We start from the raw sequence: 13,001 nt of genomic DNA on the forward strand, positions 1-13,001 counted from the left end.
CCTTCAATTTTGTCGGGAACCTCCTGTCACACAATATCCCAGTGGCTGCTCTCCACTTACACCAGCCAACCTGGATGCGGTGAGATACATCACTATCTATCTCCCCGTCCCTTTGCACAAACGATCCTAAGTACTTGAACTTAGTCGTTTGTGGGACCACTTGACCTTCAATGATAACCTGAGTGGCCTCGTTGTCACCTGCACCGCTGAAATTACAATAAAGGTATTCAGTCTTAGACCGACTAATCCTTAAACCATTGCCTTCTAACGCTGTTCTCCATTCCTCTAGCCTCGCATTTAGGGTTTGTCTAGTTTCCGCAACTAGCACTATATCGTCCGCAAAAAGCATGCACCACGGAACTGTCTCTTGAATAAACTTGGACAACTCATCCAAGATAACCGCAAAAAGCAACGGGCTCAATGCGGACCCCTGGTGGAGTCCGACTTCCACGGGGAAAGACTCTGTATCTCCTACTGGCGCACGAACCCTAGTCACAGTCCTATCATACATATCCGTAATTAAGTCTATATACTTCGCCGGAACTCCCCTACCCTCCAAGCTTTCCCAAATCAGTCTCTCCTAATTAAGTCAACCCGTGTAATACTCGGGTTTATAACATACTAATCCATAATCTAATACTTTAGATATCTCTAGTTTGTTAATGATAATAATATATTTCTTTTAAGATAAGACAGAGACTAACCGAAAAAATTCCAACTTATAATCATAAATTAATTAACCTTTAGATCTCATAACAAAACATAAAGATTCATTAATTAAACACTTAATAATAAATAAATTATAACATTAAACACTTAATAAAAAAAGTCAAAAAAGAGTATATACAATAACAACAAGATTCAAAATTGCCGACGAAAATTGGTAACCAGCAGCTTTGACTATGATCACTCCACCAGGTGTCAAAAGCTATCTACACCTTTACAACTATACCCAACAACAACTACAACTACAACTACAACACAACTTGGTTGATGTAAATGTAATCACCGTTTCGTGCATATACGGCGGCATCAAACTCAAAAAAATCTCTACTTTTTCCAAACCCTAATTCCCCCTTTCTTTAATCTCTCTTCAAGATCCAATTTTTCACCCTCAATTCCACCTAAAGATCCACCCACATTCCAAGATTTTCATCAACAAACAAAACCCACAAATCTTTTTCTTAAAAAATTATGGATTCTCGTGAATCTTTAGCTCCCCCACCACTACAACAACCGCAACGCCACCAGCCCCACCACCAGCACCACCACCAGCTTCCACCAGGGATGATGATGCCACCCAATTACCACCACCACATGCCCAACACTTCCACAACTGCTGTTAACAACAATAATAACACTAGTAACATCATAACCCATGAATCTTTGCAGCAGAGGTTTGCCTTTGATGGGTCGGATCAGTACGGTGATGGATCGTCGCCTCCGGGTGGGTTTCGGCCCGGAGGGTTTAACATTGAGCCGGCCCGGAAGAAGAGGGGCCGGCCCAGGAAGTATTCGCCGTCCCCTGATGGCAACATTGCTCTCGGGTTGGCTCCGGCGCCGGTTAGTGGTGGCGCGGGTGGGGGCGGTGGGAATTTGGAGAGTGCGAATGATGGCGGTGGAGGCACGCCGAATACTGATTCCGCTGCGAAGAAGCACCGCGGAAGGCCGCCGGGTTCAGGGAAGAAGCAGTTGGATGCTTTAGGTGAAATTTTTGTTTTTGTTGTTGGGAATTTTGTGTGGATCAAGTGATTTAGAGTAGTGTTAATGTGGGAAATTTTATTTTTAGGTATTAAATTGAGTAATTGATTAGTTTTGTGATTACATTTTTCTTGTGTGATTCTATTGTGAAAAATGAGGGGATATGATCTTAATTTTTTGTAGATCAAGTAATTAAAGTAGTATAATATTTATGTGGGAAATATTATGTTTATTATTATATTAAGTAAGTGATTAGTCTTGTGACTGCATTTTTTGTAGATCAAGTAATTAAAGTAGTATTAATGTGGGAAATTTTATTTTTGTTATTAAATTGAGTAATTTATTAGTTTTGTGTTGACTATGTGATTCACTCTTATTAGAAGTAGTATTATTCTGTTGGAAAAAGTGAAGAGGATATGATCCTAATTTTTGTAGATCAAGTAATTAAATTAAAGTAGTATTTATGTGCAAGATCTTATTTTTATTATTAAATTAGTAACTGATTAGTTTGTGATTAAATTTGACCATTTGATTCACTCTTAGTAGTTAGTAGTAGTATCATTCTATTGTAATGAATGAAGGGGATGTGATCTTGACCTTATATCTTTTATATTAACTAGTATGATTTAGTGATTTTTTTTTTTCGCATTCTTATTAAATATGTCAATTAGTTAATAGTTAATAATAATTCGGGTTTATAGTGTGATCTTTTGTTACAGTTCTTAAACTTTGCTGATCTTTTGACAGGTGCACCTGGTGTCGGTTTTACTCCTCATGTCATCACGGTTAAAGCAGGAGAGGTAATGATCTTCATCTTTCTTATATAATCTTGAAATTGATATGCATTTGAATCTTGTCTTTTATTATTTTTTTTTATTAAAAATGGATTATAATATTTTTTCAAGCAAGGAGCTTTAAATTAATTTTTTCATGTTGGGAATTGATGATTTGACTAGTCAATTTACATATGTAATTAATGAATATATAGTATTATGAGTTGTATAGGTCTTTCATTAGTACTATATCCAAGTAGCATTAGAATGCATTGCTATTTGTGTCCAAAATGAATAAATGGATATACGAAATGAGTCTCTTTAACTCATGCAAATGATTCCTTTGTTAACTTGGTACCAAAATTAGGGCAGAATATACGGTTAAACGTGATAATTATTGTGAAAATCGAAAACATGATATTTTCATTTCAAAATTTTTCTTATTCTTCTTCTTCCGTTCGATAGTTTTTACATTATGTAACCTTTGTCGCGTGAAAGTTATCAAAATCTTTATTTTAGATATGTCCCATTCATAGTCACATGGATCGCAGTTCGCTCCGGTACGCAGAACGAAAACGGGTACGCAGTTCATGCATTTCTAAAATTCGGGGGGGGGGGTAGGTTCATTCGGAACGCCAATTCGGTATGCGGTACATCGCACCATATAGTTTGGTACGCCGTATCGTATACAAAACAGTTTATAGATTTTTTTTTTCGAAAAATTCCAATTTAAAATAACACATTTTATAATAGATATTTATACATACCTAGATGTGAATTAGCGCCTTTAAAAACAGCGGGAAAGAAGAGTATGTAACAACGTAACTGAAGAGTCAGATTTTAATTCGCATTCCAAAAGTCTAATTACTGGTCTGAATCAGCCTTTTCGGTTACCGGTACGCGTGTTGGAGCGTTCCGGAATGCCGAATTTGTCAATCGGAAACGCATTTTTATATGATTTGGAATGCCTTTAGTGACAATCCGGTACGACCAATTTCTCCGATCCAGATCGTGAACCCGTAGCATTCGGTTCGATTCTATACCCGACTTCGGTACGGACGATCTGGTTCGGGATACGTGGGAGGGTCTGCGAATCCTGTGACTATGGCCCCTTGGTTTTAAAATTCGCGCATAATGCGTGATGCGCTGATGAGAGCGCATCGCCACAGCTCATGCGTTGCGTTTATGTGATGCGAGAATATTGCGCCGATTTCGCATAATGTGCTCCAATGCACGCAACATTGTTTGTTATGTTTAGTTTTCCATATTTTATGAAATAGGTTGGGTTTTTTCAATAATTAATATCTTAGTATGCTTGATTTGGATCATTATGGTTCCTAAACACTTCTTGTGGTTCTAGAAACAATTTAATATGCTTGATTTGAACCAAAAGAACAACTCTTTATCTTCTTATTACGTCAGTTGTTTAGTACTTTTTGTATAAATAATTTTTAAGTATTTTTTTTTATGAAGAGCGCATCGCATACGTGATGCGCTCGCATCACGCATCACGCTTCACGCATCAGATTTTTGGATCGCATCTAAGCGCATCAGGCAATTTAAAACCAAGGTCCCTCATAGTATGTGTGTCATGTATTTTCATCATCCTAAACTTTTGGTTCATTTTTAATTTTTAACACCATATGTGCGAATCATGACATATAAACCACTTATTGTGTATGTGTTTTAGTGTTTATAAATGTGCATATATTTATGTGCATGCGTGTATTAGATTCTTTAAGTGGTTTTCTATACCTTCTAGATCCGTATCCTTGTTTCATTGTATTTTGTTTTAGGCGTTGACTATATAAACATTTGTGTGTTTAAACTCTGAACATATGCATATATTTATGTGCATGTGCGTATATATATTTCAAGATTCTGTATAGTGTTGCCCTTGTATACTAGATCCTTGGACTATAATGGTAAAAGATTATTTAGATTTGACTAATATCAACATATACCTTGTTTTGTTGTATCTGCATTGACTATAGTCTATATATGCATATGTATAATGTATGTACGTATTTACGGGTGTGTGTAAATATATATATTTCTAGTTTTTATGAACGTTGTCTTTGTATTATGTCTTGGGTTATTCTAGCTATTATATTTTTGTATATTTATCGTCTGTATTTATAAAGTCAATGGTGAGTAGGCGGAGCGAGGCTGGCTTAGGTGCCTCGAAAAAATGCAAGGCCGCCATCTTCATTAAGTGCGGCAAGCGCCTCAATCCAGGTGTTGCGAGGCGGTCACTTGGTATTTGAAGTCTGGCAGTTTCTGCTTCTCCTTTCTTTTTTTTCTTAACGCTACATCAACCTGCTTCTTCTTTCATCTCTTCTACACCTCTAACTGTCGGTGACCTATAAAATGAGTTTTGGGTCTCTTTTTTTCTCTCTTTTAATTTCTTTTTATTGTCTGGACCTTTTATTTTTTGTTTAGGCTTTCTTTCTTTTCGTTTGGAATTTCTTTTCTCGTGTTTGCACTTTATCTACAATATCAATGATTAATTAGGCAGAATTATGTAGTATGCAACTAGCTATATTAGATTTCATTTTAGTCGGACGATTTTCAAAGGTTTTCTAACTCTTTTGGGGAGTAGGCAGTAGCATTATGTGTATGTATACATAATATTCTTATTATTGTGCTTTTTTTTTTGTCTTGGCTCTGCGATTTTCTACGCCTTGTTCCTAGGCTAGGTGACATGGGAATTCTTTGTGCCTTGCGTGTGCGTTGTTTCTCTAACTACCTACGTATGTATATGTTATATACTTATATATTAATTATTAGAGTAAAATGCCATTTTCGTCTTTGAGGTTTGGCCGGTTTTGCGACTTTTGTTCAAAGGTTTGTTTTTTTGCATCTGGATCCAAAAGGTTTGAAATCTTGCCATTTTCATCCGCCTCGTCAATTCCATCTATTTTTCTCCGTTAAGTCGGGAATTTTCGTCTTTTTTGTTAACTTAAAGGGCAATTTGGTCTTTTGAATACTTGTACATTATGCTAAATGATTGTACAAAAGTGAAAAAGACCGAATTGCCCTTTAAGTTAACAAAAAAGACGAAAATTCCCCTGACTTAATGGAGAAAAATGGATGGAGTTAACGAGTCGGATGAAAATGGCAAGATTTCAAACCTTTTGGATCCAGATGCGAAAAAACAAACCTTTGCACGAAAGTCGCAAAACTGACCAAACCTCATGGACGAAATGGCATTTTACTCTAATTTTTAAATAATGTTCCCACATCTATGGTTTCTATGCTCAATGTTTGTTCTAACTATTGCTAAATATCAGGAATGCGTAAGAAAATAACCATAAGATCTAGGAGAAGGTTACCTATGTACATGTGCCTTAATAAAATAATAAACCGTTGTAAGGACTTGAGATATGTTTTTGCAGTTTTGGTACTATTTTAACATAAAAATGTTTGTTGTCAAGGGCTAAACAAGTTCCACGTAATTGTTTGACAAATGAGGGGCTCTACGCCTCTACTTGAAAATATATTTTAAGCTTTGCATGAGGTTTTACGTATGTTGTTTTTGAATATCTCTTTTGACGATTTATATCTATAAAATATAGCTAATTGATTGTTTTGATGGGGATTACAGGATATAGCCTCAAAGATGACTGCATTCTCACAGCAAGGTCCTCGTACTGTTTGTATCCTTTCAGCAAATGGTGCCATAAGCAACGTAACTCTTCGTCAGCCTGCAATGTCTGGCGGCACTGTAACATATGAGGTTTTTATCACCTTCATTCTACATTTATTCATTATATATGTGTGTGTGTGTATTCGTGTATGTATGTATATATGTTATATATAAGGAGGTTCAAATGAGAACCATTACATTATTAGGAACAAAAGAAACTATTTTCTGGCCCTTGGATCATGGTTTATCTCTAATAATTGCCCTATATGCGTGACTTTTAGTGTTTGGGTCATGGTTTATCTCTAATAGTTCAAATGTGCTACGAATAAAATGGCTCAAGCGGGTTGATAGGTGTTTGTTTATGCAACTTCCTAAATTGCTTTACTTAGTAACTTAGATTATTCGTGTAGATATTATAGATATTAGTGTAAATAATAAAGATTTCGTGATCATAGTTTTATTAAAAAAATTGGGCAACAAGTGTTCCGGGTCAAACCAACGTACATGTTGACCCAGCGTGCCACCTATAAGTTTTTTAATTTTTTATTGAACTGGAAATTCTGATTGGGCTGACGATGTCATCTTGTAGGGCCGGTTTGAGATAATTTCTTTATCGGGCTCGTTCCTGCTGACAGATAGTGACGGTAACCAAAGCAGCAGGTCAAGTGGATTGAGCGTTTCCCTTGCAGGTTCAGACGGTCGGGTTTTGGGTGGTGGAGTTGCTGGGTCACTGGTTGCAGCAACACCCGTACAGGTCCGTCTCTCTCTCCGTCGCACGCACACAGACCTGTGAATTTTTGACACAACCCGAAAACACGACACGAACTTAACACGAAATTCGTGGGTTTAGGTTTAGTCTAAACGGGTTCGGGTCAATGTCAGGTTGAACCGGTGAACCCGTTTAGCTAAACGGGCCGGGTTTGGGTTAACTTAGTTGGGTTGAAACGTTTGACCCATTTATTATATTATATTTTTTTACAATATGTTTCTTGTCATAAATTAATTTGGTGTGTATTTTATGCCATAATTATAACTTAAAAAAGAGAAATTAACATAAGATGTTATAATTTGTATTATATATATTTGTGTTTTCTAGTAAATTTTAGTTTTAATATATTAATTTGCGGAAAAAAAAAAATTAAAAAGTAAAAAAAGTTGGGTTGAACGGGTCTTGTTTTGGCCAACCCACGAATATTCAGGTCGTGTTCGAGTTTGTATGTATGATACGACTTTCGGGTTCGGGTTGAACCTACCAACCCGTGAACACGGCCCGTTTAGCACCCCTACACACATATCTATAGCATCAAGCAAACTAGTGTTAATCACTTAATCAGTCTCTTTCTTTCAGGTGGTTGTCGGTAGCTTCATCACAGATGCGAAAAAACCAAAATCAAGCAGTGGTCCAACGACACCAGCAACAAACATGTTAAACTTTGGTAGTGGCGGTGGCGGTGGTGGGTCCGTGCCCGGTGCTAGTCCAGCATCTGACGGACCATCAAGCGAGTCATCTGACGACAGCGGCAGCAGCCCTCTTCATCGGCACCCGGGGTCCTACAACAACGCTAGCCAACAACCGCAACAACAACAAGCTCCGCCACCGCAGATGCCCATGTATTCCAACATGGGCTGGCCAAACTCCACCATGAACATGCTCCGTAATTGAAGTTGAGTTGAGTCGGTTATCGGTATCCTTGTAACATAGGATCTTGATTACTATGTTTGGTTATTGTGCTATTTCGAATTGATTTGTAGAAGTCGTAATCTAGGAATCAGATTGGATGTGCTTGTTGTTTAGCCGCGGTATCAATCTAGGATTAATCTTGATGTTTTTTATTTGTATCCGAGTTATCTTATTTTTTTTCAATTCAAATTATTCGCTGTTTCGTTTCAAACTAACTTGCGACTAGAGGTGGTTGAAAAAACCGGTTCGGGAAACTGAACCAGAGGTGGACAAATCGGCTTTTTAAAAAAACCGGCCAGGTTAACGGGTTTTGTTTTTTTTTTTTTTTTTGGCACAAAAAACCGGTTTGATACGAGAACCCAAACTGGTACGAACCGGTTCGGTTTTAAAACTGCTTCGGGACAAAAAAATTGTAATTTTTTACAACCGGTTACAAAGATCACACAAACCGCCGGATCGGTTTGAGCCCGAATAGGTTTAAAAAAACCGGTTTTGGCATTTGTAGTTTAGATCCTAAAACCGTTTTTTTACATCTCTAAGCTGAACCGGGTTGAATCCAACCAAAACCGAAGATTGATCTGGTTTGGGAGGAACTGGTTTGGAACCGATTGAAATTGGAGGTTTGGGGGCGGTCGAGGTGAAGTGGGTTGAGACCCGATTAAACCGAACGAACTGGTAAAAACCCAAATTGGCTTGAAACCAAACCGATCATTAGACCGGCCTGGACAGAGGTTAATTGAGTCTATTTTATATTAACCGTCGGTTGACAAGGATAAAAACTTGTGCCGAAGCTAACCATGTTAACGTTATAAAGTTCGGTTATACAATGTTTTGATGGTAATGCATTCGACGAATTACACAATGGATGACTTAACATTTACGGGTCGAAAGATGGAATTTGATCCAAGGATCCATGTTTCATTTGCCACAAAAGCCTTTGAACACCACTTCTATAAGGATCCTCTTTTCTCTTCTTTAACAAATAAGCTATATTCTTTTCAACATCACTTCTTACCTGCAAATATAACTCTTGCAAATAACCATAGTCGTATAACATATGTTCCTTTCCTTTCGTTCGTATAGGCTTCCCGAACTTAAAGTAGACTCTACCGGGTGGCTTGGGCACAACTATCGGTATGTGAAATGGTTGCTTTGCGATTTCTCCTCCGACCCCCTCCCTGTCATGTCATCGAATAACGTCGGTAAGCAATGTACAAAGATTGGTCCTTATATCTAAACTGTGTGTGTAGTGTTAAGGGTCATTGCAGTAGCTTGTAGGTACAACACGGTCCAATCATCGGTGACAGCCAAAGCTGTCGCAGAACACAATTGCGACGGTTTTAATATAGACAAAAAATCTCGTTATTGTGATTAGCGACGAAAAATAAAACTGAGAAAAAAAGTACTACATTAGACAGATTTCACAACAAAAATTAAAAGACATTTTGTGACAACTTCAAGCGACGGGTTTCTTTTAAAAAAATGTGAGACCGCATTTTCGTTACCAATATGGTTGCAATTTCTGATGCTAAATTGCCACAGGTTTTCTCTCTCACAAAACCAGCGACACACATTTTCCATCACTAATACTGAGTTATGTAGTAGTGAGTGGCGTCGGATCAAGGTTGTTCGAAAAATGCTTGCATAAAATTGGCTCGTTTGTAAACAAGCCAAGCCAAATCCAAGCCAAGGTAAGCTCGGCTTGTTGGCTTGCTCCGTTGCTCGTTAGGATCGTTTAGCTGGTTGCTTGTTAGGTTCATTTTACACAAATACGGCTTGATCGAAAAAAACTTGCTTAAAATTGGCTTGTTTGTAAGCAAGCCAATCCTAACCCAAGTCAAGGTAAGCTCGGCTTGTTGGCTTGCTCGTTAGGCTCGTTTAGCTGGCTCTTTGGCTCGTTTAAATTAGATATCAAATTTTAATATATAGCAATTGTAACACCAAAAAGTGCAACAGAAATTTTAATAGAGGTATATGAAATTCATTAAGAATGTGAAGTTCACCTCAAGTTTTTCTTCCCTTGATTAAATTCATTCACTATGTAGTTGAGAAGAGGGTTTCTCTTCATGTCATTATAATCAACAATTAGCTGCCAACAAAGTAGATTATCATCATTAACAGGTGAGCATCAACATTTAACTAGTTATTACTACTTTGAAGACCAAGTTTAAGTCTATTTAAAGAATGAGTGTGTTCAATCTTACTTCTAATATGTCATCTTCCCCAACACTACCATATGGTATAATGGTGGCCCCAAACCTCACTGCCATTCTTACAAACTCTTGTTTATCAGGCCAAAACAACTTGCCAGCTTCACCCTGTCAAGAGACATTAATTTGTAATAATATTGCACAAGCAACCAATGTTTCTAATATGTGTCACATTTTTGTGGTGAAAAAGAACATTGTGTTGTCCTAACACATGTGACATAAAATCCAATGTATAAATAACATTACACCATGTGTAATATTGAATCCCCTTATCAAATAAATTTTGTTTTTTCCAAGAGAAAGAACAAGAAAAGGTCCCTTAAATGCTAGAATCCTGAAAAAGGTATTGTTTATTTTTCGTGGTTTGTGACAAAAACAAAAGCGTTGTAAAAAACGGCAAGTTTGATATGTGACTAATGTCACTTCAAACTTTCACTTTGGTTGCCAGAGCCGGCCCTGAAGGAGGGCGGGGAGGACAACCGAACAGGGCCCGTGATTTCGTAGGGCACGTAATTTTTAAAAAATCCGATATTATATATGCAAAAAAAAAAAAAAAAAATTAATAGGGTATAACCAAAAAAATATTAACATAGGCCCACTTAAAAAAAAATCATATTGTTTAAACTATTTAGCCCATTAGGTTAGTAAGCCCAATACCCAAATATTTTCTAAAAACTAATGTCGATTTCTGTTATGTCGATTTCTGCAATTTATGTTGTCGAACATTATTTAGGCATTAATTCAGTTAACTTATGTCGATTTCAGTTAACTTTTGTATTTTGTTAATTGCATTGTTTATTGAATGCTATATTTTTGTCAACGGTTCAAAGTTGTATGAAAAAAGTAGTTTAAATTTTTTATTTAGTTAAGACCTAAGGGCACGTTTTTTTGAGCTCGAACAGGGTACATGAATTCTTAGGGCCGGCCCTGTTGGTTGCCCAAGGGATATCTAGTCTAACAGAAAAGTAAATCCATCTGCCTCTAACTTCCATTTATGTTGTTTCATAACAATCTAGAACGTTTTGACAGGGAAATTAAATCAATTATTTGTTCATTAAGGGCGCAAACGGAATTACTTCAGCGTTTGTAGTGAAAGGCAACCAAAGTAAAAGTTTGTAGTGTACTTGGTCATATTGTAAGTATGAATTACCATCGGCTAATGGGTCATAGTTTGGATACATCAAAAGGGTAGTGTTTTCAAGAGAAATGTAAGCATAAGTACTTCACCTTACGATGGAGAGCCTCCCGTATGCCACCAGGGTAAAGTAATACATGCGACTTTTTCTCTAACAATTTGAAAAGGTTTCTTCCAGAAATCGGAATCGAGCCACCTAGCTTCAGTAGATCAATAATGGGAATCATATAGTACTCATGTTCGACATCGATATCAAAAAGTTCCGGGTGACTTAAACCATGAAGAGTGATTTTCTTTTCTCTCAAAAACTCCGCGATAAGCGGAAAAACATCAAACGCCATTAACATGTGATTACCAACAATTAATACAGGCCCTTCATCTGGAATCCCTGCAAGACCTCTTACTATCTTCCCATCTTCCATGGTTGAGAACATTACTGCATCGATATAAAGACGAAACCACCTGCATATGCTTCATTTTGTAATATCACCAACAATGAATTGAATCTTGCTCTAGTAAAGTTATATGTTGAATTACCAACTCTCTACAGGTGATGTTTTGAACTCTGTGATACTAGCAGGCAAGTAGTCCTTCAAGATATCATGCTTTGAAGAACGGCGGTACATGTAAGTAGTTTTAATAGCACTAAGCACGTTAACACCACTCTCCTGCACCAACAAAGAAGTGTCATCATTGTTATATCATAGCTTCTTTTTTATTTAACTCTTTAGTATTTGTTACAATGTTAATTAAAAGAAAATGAAAAAACTGTGCCCAGAACGTGATCTTTGATCTCTAGAACAATCGAATAAACTAACTTGAATATCTAAAATACATGAATGTTTTACAATAGAAATTGAAACCCTATTAATACTACACCAATGGATGCGAATGAATAGACGTCTCTCTTCACGAATAGGTATATCTCTTGAACTTGTGGATGAGATTGAAACTTGAAGAGGTGTGTCCCTTGTTCTTGGCTTGAAGCCGTCGATCAAATAGATGTCTCCACAGGAGATATGTCGATTTATTTAAGGAGTTGGTTATCAACTTCTGTTTTGCCACATCTAGTCCCTATACTTCATAACTATCTTCTAAACTATCTATTAACTATATAATCATGAACATCCTTGAGTTGTTGTAGATCTTGAACTCCGAGCAGTTCTTGCATTGTAGCAAACTTGACCCTTGCTAGTGGCTTTGTTAATATGTATGCCCGTTGTAATTCTCCACTGATGTGTTCCACATTGATGTGTTCGTTCTCCACGCATTCCCTTATGAAATGGTAGCGTGTGTCAATGTGCTTGCTTCTTCCATGAAAGACAAGACTCGATTATTCATGAGTGCTATTGCAGAAACATTATCCACCCTTAATGTTATCTTCTCTTCCCTTCCGGCCTGTAACTTCACTCAATAATCTTTTAAGCCACATGTTGCTGCAGTGGCTGTCATGAATTCTGATTAACATGATGATAATGCCACTGTTTGTTGCTTCTATGTGCACCAGGTTATAGGTGATTCTCAAAGTAGAATACCAGACCAGTTGTACCTTTTCCTTGGTCCGTGTTAACACCATAACTGCTATCACTATATAACCTGTGATCTTACATCCTTCTTGCTTTTTGTAGATGATTTCATGCTGTTTAGTTCCTTTGATATAACGTAGTACTTGCTTGACCACTTTCAAGTGATGCTCCTTTGGTTCTTGCATGAATCTACTAAGCAGACTGACTGAGTAACATAGATCTGGTCTTGTATGCAGTAAGTACTTGAGAGAACCTATTAGGCTTCTATAATGCGTTGCATCTACTAGTTCTCCTTCTTCAGTCATTGTTAACTGTGTTCCTGGATT

The 13,001-nt window shown here is 37.2% G+C and overlaps 2 protein-coding genes across 7 annotated transcripts in view; one reads left to right on the forward strand and one right to left on the reverse strand.

Annotated features, from left to right (window-relative positions):
• Positions 1–877: 877 nt before the first annotated feature.
• Positions 878–8,015, forward strand: LOC110918168 (AT-hook motif nuclear-localized protein 8). The gene is made up of 5 exons (XM_022162526.2): positions 878–1,705; positions 2,449–2,501; positions 6,082–6,213; positions 6,713–6,877; positions 7,472–8,015. Exons 1-5 carry the CDS (start codon positions 1,195–1,197, stop codon positions 7,784–7,786), a joined length of 1,176 nt encoding a protein of 391 aa, XP_022018218.1. The 5' UTR covers positions 878–1,194; the 3' UTR covers positions 7,787–8,015.
• A 552-nt stretch (positions 8,016–8,567) lies between these two features.
• LOC110903272 (acyltransferase-like protein At1g54570, chloroplastic) overlaps positions 8,568–13,001 on the reverse strand; it is a 57,180-nt gene continuing 52,746 nt past the window's right edge. For all 6 annotated transcript variants that reach the window (XM_035982532.1, XM_035982531.1, XM_035982530.1 and 3 more), the window contains 5 exons: positions 11,687–11,817; positions 11,242–11,611; positions 10,009–10,122; positions 9,808–9,893; positions 8,568–8,982 (listed from right to left, as the gene is read on the reverse strand). In XM_035982532.1, the coding sequence (XP_035838425.1) occupies positions 8,682–8,982; positions 9,808–9,893; positions 10,009–10,122; positions 11,242–11,611; positions 11,687–11,817 (1,002 nt within the window). In that variant the 3' untranslated portion in view covers positions 8,568–8,681. The remainder of the gene's footprint in view (positions 8,983–9,807; positions 9,894–10,008; positions 10,123–11,241; positions 11,612–11,686; positions 11,818–13,001) is intronic.

Source organism: Helianthus annuus, chromosome 13 (genome assembly GCF_002127325.2).
Source record: "Helianthus annuus cultivar XRQ/B chromosome 13, HanXRQr2.0-SUNRISE, whole genome shotgun sequence".
NCBI classification, from domain to species: domain Eukaryota; kingdom Viridiplantae; phylum Streptophyta; class Magnoliopsida; order Asterales; family Asteraceae; genus Helianthus; species Helianthus annuus.